This window comes from Canis aureus, chromosome 27, assembly GCF_053574225.1.
Source record: "Canis aureus isolate CA01 chromosome 27, VMU_Caureus_v.1.0, whole genome shotgun sequence".
In the NCBI taxonomy this organism is placed as follows: Eukaryota; Metazoa; Chordata; class Mammalia; order Carnivora; family Canidae; genus Canis; species Canis aureus.
In genome coordinates, this window is record NC_135637.1 from 12,704,700 (window position 1) to 12,721,828 (window position 17,129).

General features: G+C 36.3%; 1 protein-coding gene across 8 annotated transcripts in view; it reads right to left on the minus strand.

Annotated features, from left to right (window-relative positions):
- Nucleotides 1–17,129, minus strand: part of ATXN2 (ataxin 2) — a 116,312-nt gene that overhangs the window by 63,636 nt on the left and 35,547 nt on the right. For all 8 annotated transcript variants that reach the window (XM_077875652.1, XM_077875644.1, XM_077875645.1 and 5 more), the window contains exons 2-5: nt 16,621–16,654; nt 14,284–14,343; nt 13,717–13,788; nt 12,998–13,148 (exon numbers count right to left, since the gene is read on the minus strand). In XM_077875652.1, coding sequence (XP_077731778.1) covers nt 12,998–13,148; nt 13,717–13,788; nt 14,284–14,316 — 256 coding nt within the window. In that variant the 5' untranslated portion in view covers nt 14,317–14,343; nt 16,621–16,654. The remainder of the gene's footprint in view (nt 1–12,997; nt 13,149–13,716; nt 13,789–14,283; nt 14,344–16,620; nt 16,655–17,129) is intronic.

A 17,129-nucleotide genomic window follows, 5' to 3' on the forward strand; every position in this document is an offset into this window, starting at 1 on the left:
AAATGAATGAACTATAGTGCATGTGATTTATGTACCAATAAAACTTTTTAAGAAAAAAAACAATTTTGTGGGATGCCTGGGTGGCTCAGTAGTTGAGTGTCTGCCTTTGGCTCAGGGCATGATCCTAGGGTCTGGGATCGAGTCCCACATCAGGCTCCTTGCAGGGAGTCTGCTTCTCCCTCTGCCTGTGTCTCTGCCTCTCTCTCTTCTGTGGAAAGAAAGAAAAGAAAGAAGAGAAAGAGAAAGAAAGAAAAAAAAGAAAAAAGAGAGAGAAAGAAAAAGAGAAAAAGAGAAAGAGAAAAAGAAAAGAAAGAAAAGAAAAGAAAAGAAAAGAAAAGAAAAGAAAAGAAAAGAAAAGAAAAAAGAAAAGAAAAGAAAAGAAAAGAAATTGATTCAATTTTGCTCTCAATAGTCCAAAAGATGAGGACTAGGTGACAGTGGTCCCCTTGCTCCCCAACACCTCAAATTACCTTACTGAAAGGCAACTCAAAAGCTAGAGGTATTTCAGGGCTTGCGATCTTTTATTTCTACATTGCAGGCTTATGAGTCCACAATGAAGAAAAATGTCAGTATTACAATGGACAAAATCTTTATTTCTTTGCAAAACTATGTGACCTACGAGGGCAGAAGATAAATTTTCTGGGAAACCCTCAGACTAGCCAGGATCCCATACTGTCTTGCCTTGAACTTAGCGATTCAAGAGACTGGCTTATATAAGCAGCAGCATTCTAGTTTTCAGGATTTGGGGCTTGATCCCTATTATCCTGATGGTTCAAAATAATACAACTATCAAGAGGAAGAAAGTTGAAATACAACTATCAAGAGGAAGAAAGTTGAAAGTTGGAAACAAATTGTTTTTTTGTCTAAATTTGCACTCCTTTGGACAACTTTCAAGTAGCAATGGTCACAATACTGGCGACTGCTTCTTCTGTCAGGCATATTGCTTTGCATTCAAATCTATAAGCGCATATTTGACTGATAATAATATATCAAACCACTGACCATATAACCGTAATCATCTGCTTTATATTAACCTGAAATAAAGCTACTTAAATAATGTCTTTGCACATTGCCTTGTTTAAAGCTAGTAATAAAATACAGACTTTCTTAGAGACAGTGCTTTACTGATCTCAGAAACTGAATCATACTGATAACTTAAGGCTGTAAGTCAACTTAAGGTTGAAATGACAACCAAATGATAAAGTCAGAAAAACTTTCAAGGCTATAAAGCCTAAAATTCCTAAATTCCTTTAAGAGAAAAATTATATAAATCAGATTTTACTGTGGATGCAAGTATCCTTTGGAATCTGACAACATTTAGTCATTTGGAAATAAAGACTATAATGCTAAAGAGCTACCTTTGAAAGACTCAAAAGGGATGTCATCCACTTAAAAGCACAACGACACACTTTTTATGAAGCATACGCAATTTTAAAATGCTCCCTTTAAGAAGAAAAAAAGACAGGGGGAGGTCTTTTCTTCCTCATAGCTATATGCAACTATGAAAAAAAAAATATCATTATTCTTTGTTCTCGGACAATAAAATAAAACAGCCTAGAGCAGCACTTACTTTTTAACTGTGATTTCCAAAAAAACTCCTGAGTCCCAGAACTCAAAGTAAATCTACCACTCAAGGAAGAAATGACGGAACTCTAGCAAGAAAATTGAGATGGAGGCTATCAGGACAGCTGCAGCAGGGAAGGATCTAAAGGATGTCAGCTTCAAAAGTGCAAATACAGGGCAGCCCTGGTGGCTCAGCGGTTTAGCACTGCCTTCAGCCCAGAGCATGATCCTGGAGACCCGGGATCGAGTCCCACGTTGGGCTCCCTGCATGGAGCCTGCTTCTCCCTCTGCCTGTGTCTCTGCCTCCCTCTCTCTCTCTCTCTCTCTCATGAATAAATAATCTTAAACAAACAAACAAAGGTGCAAATACAGAGGAGGGAAAGCAGAAATAATGGGCTTTTTGAAACACTAAATAAATTCTTTCCTGAGCAAAATGCTGCTCTAAGGAAAAGGACAGTGTATCATGTTGAAGTCTTCAGTTTCAGTCCAAATATCAGCTGCTGTGTTAAAAATAAATTAAATGTTAAAAAACAGACTCTATGGTTTTCTAGTCAGAATCAAACCAAACCACCTAAGTTGCTTATCTTTTGTTCTTTTTTGACATCTGGTCTAGGTACCCTTTTGACCAGTGTGTGGAAAGAACCGACAGATGTGGAAAAGCAAACCATTAATACTGTTGTTAAAAATATAGCTTGCAATTCAATCTGTGTCTCTGTCCCTCTCATGCAACCCAAGAGATAAACCTGGAACATAAGTAGGAAACGGGGTAATCTGAATCAAAGTGCATGGGGTATAGAGCTTCCACAATCAATGGTCCTATATATGCTCTTGATGCTGTAATATTCGACTAGAAGTGCTTGGAGTCAGTAGTTCTATTTAGACAGTGCCAATTTGTGGCAAAATGCATTAATGATGAAGAAACTGTATATTCTTCTTATATAAAATGAATGATTATGTTTACAATACTATAATAAAGTATTACTAAAATCCCTCAGAGAAAAATAATCCAACTTAATATTAAAAAGCAGTTCTTATTTTCCTTACTAATAAATTAAAAAATGTACATACTGGATTCTCTAGTTTAAACTTCAGGCAAAATATTTTTAAAATAAACTATTTCATCTTATTTTTACTAACCCACTATATAACATGGAAACACTGGAACTAGTAATATAACATTTGAGAAGCTATTTTTCTTAAAATCTAAATTAGCAAAATTAAAAGTTGAGCTGGAATTTTAGAAATTTTACTTTTTAAGAAAGAAATTTTACCATTTAAAATACTGCTATAGGATGCCTGGGTGGCTCAGTGGTTGAGCATTTGCCTTCGGCTCAGGGTGTGATCCCAAGTCCGGGGATCAAGTCCAACATCGGGCTTCCTGCATGGACCTTGCTTCTCCCTCTGCCTGTGTCTCTGCCTCTCTCTGTCTCTCATGAATAAATAAAATCTTTAAAAATTAAATAAAATAAAATGCTGCCATATAAGATTTAAAAATCAAGTATCAGAGGTAAAAACTTAAACCAACAAGAGCACCTGGGTGGCTCAGTCGAGCATCTGACTCAGTTTCAGCTCAGTTCATGATCTCAGGGTCATGAGATCAAGTCCCACATTCGGCTCCACACTCAGTGCAGAGTGCGCTTGTCCTTCTCCCTCTGTTCCTCCTTGACTCTCCCTCTCTCAAATAGTCTCTCAAATAAAGTATTAAAAAAAAAAAAAACAAAAAAACTTAAACCCACAAACCCGATTTCTGTAAAAGGATCTAAAATGAAGATCAATAGGTACGACACCACAGTATCAAATGTACACCAAATCCTACAGCAAAGCCAAATTAATGTAACACAACAAGAGAAAAACGTAGACCCACTTTGTGAGGCCTGCTTTACTTAAAAAAAATAAGGTGAGAGATTCCAGAGAATGTTAAATTTCTATTTCCCATATTATCTCCAAAAGAGATCAAAAGAAATTCTAACAAAGATGTCAACAGAAAGATACTTTGTGGGTGGGGTCTCAGGAGGTGACATTCTGTTTTCAGCTTTTCCATTAGGCTCCTGCTACAGAACCCATTTTGAGGGAGTAGGGGGAGTCTTTAGTCCATGCTATCAGAAAGAATGAAATGGGTCTAATCACTGCTAGAGCAATTTTTAAAAGAGGTTAACTGCTTTCATCTCAAAAGTTGGAGAGAAAAAAAAAAAAGTTGGAGAGAAGAGAAAATGGAAAGAAAGTCATTTTGTAGAAAACTCAGAGGGGAGAAAAGTAAATTCAGAAATGTTCAGGAAGCAACAATTTGAGGACTGAAATGCCAATACTATTAGTCAATATAGTATTCTTTTTACAACTTATCTCAATTCTATAGCAAAGTGTTGAGACATAGGTTAAGAAAAAGTAAGTAAAATTAATTCCAATTCTTACAGCTGTACAAACACTTCATTGGCAAATATATAAAACACTTTACAATCAGACTTTTTTAGATTTTATTTTTTTAAATTTTTTTAAAATTTATTTATGATAGTCACGGAGAGAGAGAGAGAGAGAGAGAGAGAGAGAGAGAGGCAGAGACACAGAGGGAGAAGCAGGCTCCATGCAGGGAGCCCGATGTGGGACTCGATCCCAGTACTCCAGGATCACGTCCTGGGCCAAATGCAGGCAGGCTAAACCGCTGAGCCACCCAGGGATCCCCCACAGACTTCTTTTCTTATGTAAATTAGAAGAACTGTTCAAGTGCACATGATCCCTTAAAACTCTCTACCATCACTGATCCGGATTAAAAAAAGAAAAAAAAAATTCTATTTCCAGTCAAATTGGAATAGAAATTAAAATGCATATAATTTATCCACATTCCTTCACTGCCCTGCTTTATTACTACTGCTTTTAGTGTATGTGCTATTCATAAGACTTCACTGACACTGTGCAGAGCAAAAGAAAAATAAATCCAGACAGTAATTAGGTATACTACCATTGCACAATACTACAAGTAAACTGTCTTCCTGAACTCATCTGAATTACCTACTAGAAGAGCTCAAAAATGCTACTTGTTTTTGCATAAACCATACTGAGTAGCAGAGTGTAAGCTGTTTTCTGATTCCCCATCATGAGCTAGTATTAATCTTGCTCACTTTCATCATTCAGCAAGCTGACAAATAAAAAATCATATTCCATTGCTTTGAAACTGCATTTCTTTGATTACTAATGAGGTAGACTACCTCTCTGTATGTTCACTGGCCATTCGCATAATTTTTTTATTTGATTTTTCCCAGTTTGTAGCATGTCTTATAAAATTTATGGAACTTTGGGACACATCTAAGTCTAATTTTTTATACTCAAGTATTTCAGTCTTATTCATTATGAATTTTTGCTTTGGTGGTTATGCTTATAAACTCCTTCCCCAACTCAAAATGATATAAATTCATAGATCTGCTCTAGAATTTGTATGTAAGTTTTTTTTTTTTTTAAGATTTTATTTATTTATTCATGAGAGACACAGAGGGAGAGGGGGAGAGAGACAGAGACACAGGAGAAGCAGGCTCCATGCAGGAAACCCGATGTGGGACTTGATACTGAGACTCCGGGATCAGGCCCCGAACCAAAGGCAGATGCTCAACCGCTGAGCCACCCAGGTGCTCCCAGTTTTTTTTTTTTTTTTTTTTTTTTTAAAACACATCTCTTTTTAGCCATTAAGGATTTATTTTGGTGATGGGTATTAGAAAGGCATCTAATTCCCCCCAAATGTACCAACACCATTTAATAAATAAATAATCCACCTTAATTACAGATTTAAAGTGTTTTCTTGATCATATATTAACAAAATACCCATACGAAGTACATCTGTCTTAGACTCTCTATTCTTTGCCACTACAGCAACTATGGTTTAATTCTAATATACTTTAATATTTTGTAGGGCAAGTCCTTCATGTCTCTTGTAGAAAAACTTCCAAAATTCTTCTATTAAGTATTACTATACAAACTCTGGAATCATTTTGTCACTTTCTACAAAAACAGAGATATTAGCTTTAGTGATTATTTTTAGGAAAAAGGACAATTTTACAGTGTTATGTATTTCCATTTAAAGTATGATATGGGGGGATGTCATACTGGGTGGCTCAGCAGTTTAGCGCCTGCCTTTGGCCCAGGGTGTGATCCTGGAGTCCAGGTATTGAGTCCCGCATCAGGCTCCATGCAGGGAGCCCTCTGCCTGTGTCTTTGCCTCTCTCTGTGTCTTTCATGAATAAATAAATAAAATCTTTAAAAAAAATAAAGTATGATATGTTTCTCCATTTAGTCGAATCAACTTATTTCCTTCAGTAATGTTTTTATAAAAAGTCTCCAACCTATTCACATATACTATATTTCTATGCTCTTCTCTAAGTCTTGCTCCTTTGTGAAGATGTTTTCCTTTTTTAGCATCTCTGGTTAATGCTGTTCAGCAGTTATCAAAAGTTTTCACATATATCTTAAATCAGACCACCTTACTCCTATTAGTACTAAATATTTTATCTTGTTTATTTTTAATAAGTGAAGAATTGTTTTGATCTTGGCATAATGAATACAGATGATTTTATATGCTCTAAAAACATATAAAGTAACACAATTTCAACAAATCAGAGATCATATTTTAATAAACATGCAATACTTCCCCTCTATGGCATACCTCAAACTATTCTGTTTAATGTTTTGTCACTTGTTCTACTATACCTGTTTATTTTTTTTAAATCTCAGTAATCTCTGAACCACCTCCCTACTGGCCTCAGTAAATGTTAGTTTCCATTTAACTACTTGGCCTCAGCATGGACACACACCCTTTCTCTTACTAGCCCACAGCAAAGCTGAGGCAGTCAACTTTCTAATGGTTCAGTTTTAAGAGAAGAGTATTAGAACACTGAGTTACTCAGCTGTCTCACTAGAAAATTAGCCCAAAGCCCACAGGCCCAAGCCAACCTCCTAACAGGGCTTTCCTCTATAGCTCCCTGGATATCCCCTAGCTGAGACCACCTGCTTATCCATCACCCCACCTGCCTACCCACCACCAGTGCCTATCCTCTCTCCTGTCAAAGAGCAGGCTGTCAATCATGAGCACTTGTCCAGTTTTACAACTGCTTACCTGTCCAACAATAGCACTGCTTGCCCATCTATAGAGCTTACTGCCTGTACTACTAGCTTCAAGAATGTGCCTCTTCAGTTGCAAGGCTTATGGTCTGCTCACCCTACTACAAGACCACTCATAAATGAATTTAGAACATATTTAGACTCCTCAAAATTCAAGGTTTTCCAGGTCATAGACTGCTAATACTGTTTCTTCCTTAGCTATGACTGACATGGCCTTCCTAACAACATGCCCTTCAGAAGAGATCATTCTCGGCATACCTAGGTGGCTCAGTCGGTTAAGTATCTGCCCTTGTATCAGGTTGTGATCTCAGGGTCCTGAGATTGGCCTCGCATCAGGGTCCCTCATCAGCAGAGTGTTTCTCCCTCTCCCTCTGCCCCTCCTCCCACTCATGCTCATTTTCTCTCTCTCTCTCTAATTAATTAAATAAATCTTTTTAAAAAAAGAAGAAGAGACCTCTGTTATTCATAGGACTGTGCCCTATCAGACCTATAAGGCAGTCACATAAGGACAGAATAGTATCACACCTGAATAAAATAATCTGTATGACTTTCTCTCTACCCTCTAATCACACAATCACCCCCAAATTCCTACAACTACTACAATAATTCTTCATGTTTCTAAACTTTATTTGGAATTCAATGTCACCATTTTTAACATTCCATTTTTCTTGAATTCCTTCACGTGCCTTGGTATTTCCAAATGTGAAAATGCCTGGAGCAGACCTTCTTAACACAGAGTACATGAACTCCCTAGGGAACTGTGAACATTACAAAATTAAACGTAAAAATCTGTGTGCATGTTTTTTCTAGGGTGAGGATATAGTTTCACTAAGTTCTCAAAAGGGAGCCAAAATAGATTAAGTCTTGAATTTCTCTGTACTGTCTATAGCAACAAGCACAGCAATGAACACATTCCAGAGCTCAGTATTTGTTGGCTGGCTGTATTCTAGTTTTCTCACTCTTTGCATAAAATAATAGTTTTAAAAAAATATGTGAAGGTCCTAATTTCATTTCTTCAAAAGACATTCACATTGTGCCTGTCCTATGTGGGAAAACACTATACTAGGCTCTAAGGATTAAAAAATAATAATAATACAGTTCCACACACAAGGAACTCAAAGTATAATAGGGGAGACAGAAACATCTAATTCTAATACAACATGGTATAAAGGTAAAACAAAAGATGCTGGGAGTGGGCTTACATGTGATGGCTTAAATTAACAGAGTATAAAATGACTGATAAGCAGTAAGATCAGTGGGCAAAGAAACATGGGGAACACAAACACATTTAAGAGCACTTTAACAGGGCAGCCCCGGTGGCGCAGCGGTTTAGCGCCGCCTGCAGCCCAGGGTGTGATCCTGGAGACCCTGGATCGAGTCCCATGGTCAGGCTCTCTGTATGATGCCTGCTTCTCCCTCTGCCTGTGTCTCTGCTTCTCTCTCTCTGTCTCTTATGAATAAATAAATAAAATCTTTAAAGCACTTTAACAAAAATGAAGCCCAAGAATGGGCAGAGAAGGAATGATGAATAAAACACATGAAAAACAGAGGTGCAGCTTCTGAGGGAGTTGCACTTCAGTGTCAAAAGCCAGTGTAGGGAATCCATGGGTGGCTCAGCGGTTTAGTGCCTGCCTTTGGCCCAGGGCGTGATCCTGGGGTCCCAGGATTGAGTCCCACATCGGGCTCCTTGCATGGAGCCTGCTTCTCCCTCTGCCTGTGTCTCTCCCCTCTGTGTCTTTCATGAATAAATAATAAATAAATAAATAAATAAATAAATAAATAAATAAATAAATAAAATCTTAAAAAAAAAAAAAAAGCCAGTGTAAAGTCTGAAAAAGACTACAAAGGACCTAGCAATGAGAAGTTACTGGTACCCACAGATGTTTCCCATTAGTAAACATAGAAGGTAGATATGTTGCAATGAGGAGTCAGTAGAAAATAAGAGTTAAGAAGTTTAGATAAGAAAGGAAGACAGGGACACCTAGCTGGCTCAGCAGTTGAGTGTCTGCCTTTGGCTCAGGGTGTGATCCTGGTCCCAGGATCGAGTCCCATATTGGGCTTCCTGCATGGAGCCTGCTTTTCCCTCTGCCTGTGTCTCTGCCTGGGTCTCTCATGAATAAATAAAATAAAAAATCTTTAAAAAAAAAAAAGAAAAAAGAAAAGAAAGGAAGATGGGCTACTAAGTAGAAGAGTTCAGGATAAAAAGGAGAAGGACTTGAGGGAAGAGTAACTGGAGAGGAAGAGCTGGAGTCTGGAAACAGGTGACATAAAAGAACAAGAGCCCAGGAATGGTAGAACAGGGATCCCTGGGTGGCGCAGCGGTTTAGCACCTGCCTTTGGCCCAGGGCGCAATCCTGGAGACCCAGGATCGAATCCCACTTCGAGCTCCCTGCATGGAGCCTGCTTCTCCCTCTGCCTATGTCTCTGCCTCTCTCTCTCTCTGTGACTATCATGAATAAATAAATAAAATCTTTTTAAAAAAAGAAAAAGGAATGGTAGAACAGAGGAGTCAAGGGCATGATGGGAAAAGTTGGGATTCAACAGGAAGTTAAACACCCCATCTACTAAAACCAAGGAAAGAGATGGCAAGGGAAAGATAAAGGGGGGGGGGGCAGATAGTTGATGATGGAGATCATTCCCAATAACTAGTTTTCTCATATGTGATTCTTCAGTTATTCTGACAAAAGAGCTGGAAAGAAAAGTGACTCTTCAAACTAAATCCAATTTCAATGGTCACAAGGAACAGATGAAATTACACAATATTAGAGTCAAAGTGTGAGTTAGAGACAAAGTATGTTCTATGAAATTTCACCAAAAACAGTACAGTCTGTGTTTTTGATCAGCCCTAACACCCCAAACGCAGTAGGAAGAAAGATCTAGGACAAAAGCTGGCAATGTTTTTCTGTAAAGGATCAGAAAATACTGTTTGGCTTTGCAAGCCATATAGTCTCTATTACAACTACTCAACTCTATTGCTGTAGCATGAAAGTAGCCAAAGACAATACATAAATAAACAGGCATATTGTATTACAATAAAACTTGATTTACCAATGAGTGGATCTGACTCACAGGCCTTAAGTTTGCTGACCCCTGTTCTCTGGACTGAGAACACTGCAAAGGAAATAAAGTAGTAGAAAGAAGCAGAAGTTAGGAGAATGAAATAAGAAAGTAGCCACAGAACTAAAATGTAGTTGAGTTGAGGTATGAAAGAGCAAAATAATAATAAAGGAGCAATGGAAAGAGCAGAACGTGAGTGAAGGAGAAAAACAGATGACAAAGAAACACTGGAAAGAAACAGGAAATCAAACAAAAAGTGAGTAGAGATAATACACCAACTCCAAGGTAGAAAATAAGCAGAGACAAAAGCAGCTGAATGCCCTAAAAACCAGACGGCAAAATGAAGAGGGGAAAACAAGAGCGTCACAACTCTGTCTACAATGAAATTCAGATAAAGGATAAAACACACTCATTTCCCAGTTATAACCTGATGGTCTAATCATGGGTATGCAAAAGGAACCCACAGCTTAGAGAATGTAGAATTAATTTTTATTTTGCCCACATATCAATCTGGTAACATATACAGCATTCAAGAGATCAAATGAAACTTATTCACCATATCATAAAAAGAGATCAATTCTTTCTAGGCTTCTTATTCACTTTCATATGTGTATGAATATGACAACTTTAAAAACCTATTAAAATTGAAAAGAAAAACTTATTAAAATCAAGAAAGTCAGCGTTAAGAAGTTAAAAGCCATACTAATCTAACTTTTAAAAGTTTCCACAAGGGCAGCCCGGGTGGCTCAGCGGTTTAGCGCCGCCTTCAGCCCAGGGCGTGATCCTGGAGACCCCGGATCGAGGCCCACGTCGGGCTCCCTGCGTGGAGCCTGCTTCTCCCTCTGCCTGTGTCTCTGCCTCTCTCTCTCTCTCTGTGTCTCTGTCTCTCATGAATAAATAAATAAAATCTTTAAAAAAATAAAAATAAAAGTTTCCACAAAAATAAAGCCAAAGATTTCAAAAAGAAAAGAATCTTGGACAATATAATAATCTGCATATTTATATTGTACAGTAATTTTGTTTACTTTTGGCTTTATTTGTGGGGAAATCCTTTAAGGTAAATGCAGATTTATTCTGACACAGCTAAACAACAAATTAGACCACATAATTTATGTTAAATAGTACAGTGTTTAAGAACATGATTTGGGGGTTAGTGGGCACTGGGTTTATGTCCTCACTTTACCAAATTACTGAATTGTGTCTTAATTTTTGTAATTAATGAACCACGCCAATTAATTGCTCTAAAAAAGTTTTCTCTATGCCTATAGCATCTCCAAAATATACTTATAGAGGGCAACTTATGCCAGGATAGTATTAAAAATCTGGCTTAAGAGACCTGAAATCCTAAACATATGACTTAATGTTATTTTCAGGATACTGGACAGAATTGTTTACTTCACTAAACCTCTAGTTTTACATTCTTTAAATAAAATAAATTACTCCACTATGGGATGTCCTCATCAAGAAAACTATATTTTCATGTATATAGTAAAATATATCCATCCCTGTTATGAGTATACTGAACACTGTCAAAGCTGTCGCTCTGATCTTTATTTTCTTAGCTTTCTACAATGAACACAAATTACCTGAGAAATAAAGACATAATAAAATAATAAACAAAGTAAAATAAAAAATTTAAAGATATTACTTTAAAGAGGATCAAAGAATGGGATAGCATAAATATTTCCAAGTAATATTTATCTTCCCAAATTTGGGAAATGCCAATTCACCTTAACAACAAAAATCAAAGTCTATTGTGAATGGCTGTTAGCTAAATGGCCTGATACCCAAGAGTAAGGAACATTTTGTTGTTGTGGCTTTTTCCAGAGTACTATATACTAAATTCAACTAAAATTGTGTTTTCCTTTTCAGATTATATAAAGTCAATTTTTATATTTAAAACAGTAAAATATTTCAACAGTATAAACATAAATATAACATTGTGGGCCTGGCCATAAACAAGATCAATTCTAAAGGCAGCAACAGATAAAAAAACTTGTTTCCCTATTTGGGCCACTGAAGGATTCTCAGACAAAGAGTTGTGAATCAGAGACACAGACATCTGAGAAGGTACAAGAAGGTACAAGAACAGAACACAGTGCTTTCTTCAGCACAGCAAAGCAGTTAAAAGTACCCTATCTCTGCTAGCTTCTGAAATACACAAACTAGAGGTGAGAACCTGGTTAAGGGTCCAAGAGAAAGGCTTTACTTTCTGGTGCCTAGTATTTCTAAATAAAAGTGTAGAAAAATTAACCCAGCAACAAAAACAGCTGTTTATTGATTGAATGATGAAAATCAAAAACTGAGGTGAGTTAAAAATTTCATAGAATTGACTATAGAACTTGACCACAGGGACACCTGGGTGGCTCAGTGGTTGAGCATCTGCTTTTGGCTCAGGGCGTGATCTCGGTCTGGGGATCTAGTCCCACACTGGACTCCCTGAGAGAAGCCTGCTTCTCTGTCTCTGCCTCTCTGTGTCTCTCATGAATAAATAAATAATCTTTAAAAAAAATGAACTTGACCAGGAAAAAAAAATTTAAGAATTTTAGAACCAAGTTTGAAATTGCCCAGAAGAGTCTTTCAACGTGTTATTGAACGCTCAGCACTGCAGAGTATCCTCTCCAAGTGAGTAATAAAAATTCCCTAATTTCCCTCCTCAATGGACATTTGAAACAGACTAAATTTTAATATATCATCTCTTTTAGATTTTCAAAACACAGTCCCATGCTCTAATTTTTTTTTTAAATATGTATGTTCTACTTCTTTACCTTTTTCATGTTCATTAGACAATTGTCTTGCCATCCACAGCTCTCTGTCTTTCTCCCTTAACCCTGTGCTTTATTTCCAGGTCACAAAAATAAAACATTTACAGAACTATAAGCATAATAAAACTAGATAAACATTACTTAATAAGCATCTTAAAACTAAAAATTTATAAACTAAAGCACTGCAAGTCAAATGGAACAAGAAACTTCAGTTGAGTATAATCTGCAGCATTCCTGACCATGAAACTGTACAAAATCCTTTACAAGCCTTTTTAATAGAACACAGACTCTCATTATCCTACTAAAAGTACCAAAGACTCTTCCTTTGAAGTTTTAGATATTTTCCAACAAAAATGCATTAAAATTCCCATCTGTCTTAATCAGGTTATTCTTTAAAAAACCCATTTCTTAAAAAAAGAAAAAAAGGTCTGTATAATTAATCAATATACAGTCCTTGTTTAAATAAATAAATTGTATAAACCGTGAAGCATATTTAGGAAGTCAAAATTCACCTCTTCTTGCATAACTGGAGTCCATATCTTTAAACTGTACCACAACAAAGTCTGAACACTTGAACAAAATACTCTCCATTATTTCTTCACGTTTTGGCCCCGAACTGGATTCCACACTTTTCTCATGTGCAGCATCAAGTACCAAATCACACTAAAATGAGAAGCATGAGTAAACACTCAAAACGTTTATAAAATATGACAGGGCTTCTTTAGCATATCAAGGTACTATTCTTATATACATGTCTTTGACAAAAATAATCTATTTCAAGCGAATCTTATAATCATACTTTTTTCTCAGAAATATGACCAATTATCTATTCCTTCATTCAAAAATCCTCTCTTCTAAAAGTTGGTCCTTGCTACCATAGTCTGTTTTAAGTATATTCATGGTAATAAAGAGGAAAATAATGACCTACTCAATCCCTCTTCTAGCCCACAATCCTTGAAAAGGTCAAGATATTTTAATAAGCACATAGAATAAGTTTGATTATACAAACTAGTCTATAAAATAAGCAGTATATGAAACTGAAGAGCAAAATAAAAGTGGTTTTAAGAAGTACCTTAAAGGTAAAGTATTGAACATGAATGACAAACATACCCATCTCACAACTATAAATTGCTAAATCAGAATCTAAGACAGTGTCAGGAAGCCATACAAACATACAGTTGATGATCCATGGGGTTTTACATTCAACAAAAAGGAAAAGAGTAAAGATTACCTTAGGACTGTATGTTTTAAAAACTCCTTCATATATGCCTCCGTTTTTCACTTGTACTTCACATTTGGATCCCTAAAAACATACAATTAATTTATCGAAGAAACAGTGTGCTACCCAGTCATAAGGGATAATTGTTTTCAGTTTTACATTTTATATAGCTCACCAGGCTTCATTCAGCATTATTAGGTATTCAGTGACAGAATAAAAAATCTTAAAACATTAACAATACACTGAATTCTCAAAACTCCCCAGGAGGCCCTGCGCAGAGTTTGTAGTATGAATTTAAATACTGAAGTTAAATATTTCTGACTCTGATTTTATCAGGTGACAAAATAATGCACGAAAGACAATCAAGTACTACTATTATCTCATACATAGCATGGTTAACAAGAATGCTTTTATAGTGAGTCACAATAGTTTGGATGGAGTTCCACTTTTTCTAAATAATCCTGATTAAATGTGTCCTAAAAAATGTTACTTTAAGAATCAATCATCTACATTTCAACATCATGAAATGACTGTAATGTGCTCCCAAGTCAGTTTCTCCCCAATAATCTGGTAACTTACAACGACTGATGTAAGTATATGAACCATCCTCATATTTGCATAGATTCCATCAAAAGAAATCTGGAATATTGAGAAAAAATATTATTAGCAATCAGCATTTATCCTTGTATATACATTAAAGTTAACATTTTGTTACAAAATGTTTAGTTAAGTTCATAATACCTTATATGCATTAAAGAAAGACTTGGTTTACTACAATCTTTTATTTCCTTAGAGAATGGAAGTTTAAGTTTTCAACAGTGAAATGAGTCATATCATATAACAATATTTCGACTCTATGTGATACAAAAAAGCAAAAGTGAACTTCCATATATGAGGAAGACAAAACCAGAGAAACAGGACAGATCAAAGGTTGGAGAGCAGAGGAAGAAGAAATCACTAAAACGCAGAATAAGGGATTTTTCAAGGTGAGAGAACTGTCCCTTATCTTGACTATGGTGGTAGTTACACAACTGTATGCATCAAACCTCAAAGACCTGTACACTAAATAGGGTTAAATATACACAAATCAACAAATGAGGTGAAGGAGTATGCACCTTTGTCAAAGACCCTTGACTATCTTCTCTTAGCATATATGAATCAATGATAGTGCTCTTAGGTCTCATCAGCCACACCACTGCTTATTACATACTATATAAACATATGTCCTTCTGATTTTACATAAAGTATCTGTCCAATAATGCCAAAGTCTCAAAAATCAGTGACAGTTTCTCATTTATTTCTTTCATCACAAGAAACTGCCCTTCATGCTCAGTTTAATCTCACTGATAAAGTTCTAAAATTCAAAACCAGAAGGCCCTTTCCAAGGAAGACAAATAGAATTAAAAGCTCATTATCAGGGAAATACAAATCAAAACCACAATGAGATACCATTTCACACCAGTCAGAATAACTAAAATTAAGTCAGGAAATGACATGCTGGCAAGGATGTAGAGAAAGGGGAACCTCTTAAACTGCTGGTGGGAACGCAAGCTGGTGCAGCCACTCTGGAAAACAGTATGCAGGTTCCTCAAAACGTTGACAATACAGCTACCTTATAACCCAGCAATTGTACTTCTGGGTATTTACCCCATAGATACAAATGTAGTGATCCAAAGGGGCACCTGCACCCCGATGTTTATAGCAACAATGTCCACAACAGCCAAACTATGGAAAGAGCCCAGATGTCCAACAACAGATGAGTGGATAAAGAAAATGTGGGGCAGCCTGGGTGGCTCAGCAGTTAAGTGCCTGCCTTCGGTCCAGGGTGTGATCCTGGAGACCTGGGATCGAGTCCTGCGTCGGGCTCCCTGCATGGAGCCTGCTTCTCCCTCTGCCTGTGTCTCTGCCTCTCTCTCAGTATGTCTCTCATGAATAAATAAATAAAATCTTAAAAAAAAAAAAAAAGAAAAAATGTGGTGTATATATACACAATGGAATACTACTCAGCCATCAAAAAATGAAATCCTGCCATTTGTAATGACAAGGATGGAATTAGAGAATATTATGTTAAATGAAACATCAGAGAAAGATAATTATCATATGATCTCATTCATATGTGGAATTTAAGAAATAAAACAGAGGATCATAGGGGAAGAGAGGAAAAAATAAAACAAGATGAACTCAGAGAGGGAGGCAAACTATAAGAGACTGGTTGATGGACATTAAGGAAGGCATATGATGTAATGAGCACTGGGTGTTATATAAGACTGATGAATCACTGAACTCTACCTCTGAAACCAATAACATACTATATGTTAATTGTATTTAAAAAAAACTTTTAAATACAAAAAAATTAAACAAATTTTTAAAAAGTAATTCTAAATCAAAACCCCAAAGAACCCTGCAAACTCCAGTCCTGATGCTCCTCTTATCTTTTTCTTTTTTTAAAGATTTTATTTATTTATTCATGAGAGACAGAGAGAGAGAGAGAGAGAGAGAGAGGCAGAGACACAGGCAAAGGGAGAAGCAGGCTCCATGCAGGAAGCCCGACTTGGGACTTAATCCCGGTTCTCCAGGATCACACCCTGGGCTGAAGGCAGCGCCAAACCCCTTGAGCCACCCAGGCTGCCCTCCCTCTTATCTTTTTCGAGAGTTATTCATTTAGATTTGCCTTTAGCCATTTATACAACAAATGACTTCTTGTTTGCATGAAAAATACAATTTACAGAAAATGTTATATTTTGTATGAAGTATCATCTCAAAAAACAACACATATAACTAATAATTTTATACCAAGCAGTACTGAAGTATGAAAGTTATATGAGATATAAAGCCCAAGAAGAGCTTTGGTCTATGGTTCAGAAATCACATTTTAGTTACCAATTTTTCCAAACAAGTAACATTAAAATTACTCACCGTGGATTGAGGCAGTCCTTTGCTGTTTCGACCTCTAAAAAAATGAAATGTTCATTAAGTTCAACAAACTAAACAAGCTTAAAAAACGTTTTCAAATTTAAAGTATCTTATAATTCCATTCAAATAAAGAAAGCATAGGCAAAGCTTCGGGGAAGTCTCATCTAATATTAAGTACAAAGGCTACCTAAGTATAGTTCTCTCTGCACTTGGCTGGCTCAGAGGCCCAGAACAGGTATGGGTAATGGGAGGGAAGGAGGAGGAAAGAATGTGAACATGTTCAAAATAAATGAAGTAAAAATAAAAATAGCCTATAGAAAAAATAACAAATACTAAATATAATAACCTTTACTCCCAAAGTAACCTATCATTGTTACAGAAAGCTACTTAGGAATAAAATATAAATTCTATTCCTGATTTAAATGACACATTATTGACTGACATCAAAGTCACCTCCCAACATTTTTCCTTTGTCTCTAAAAATGCAGTTTACAACTGCAAAAAAAATTTGA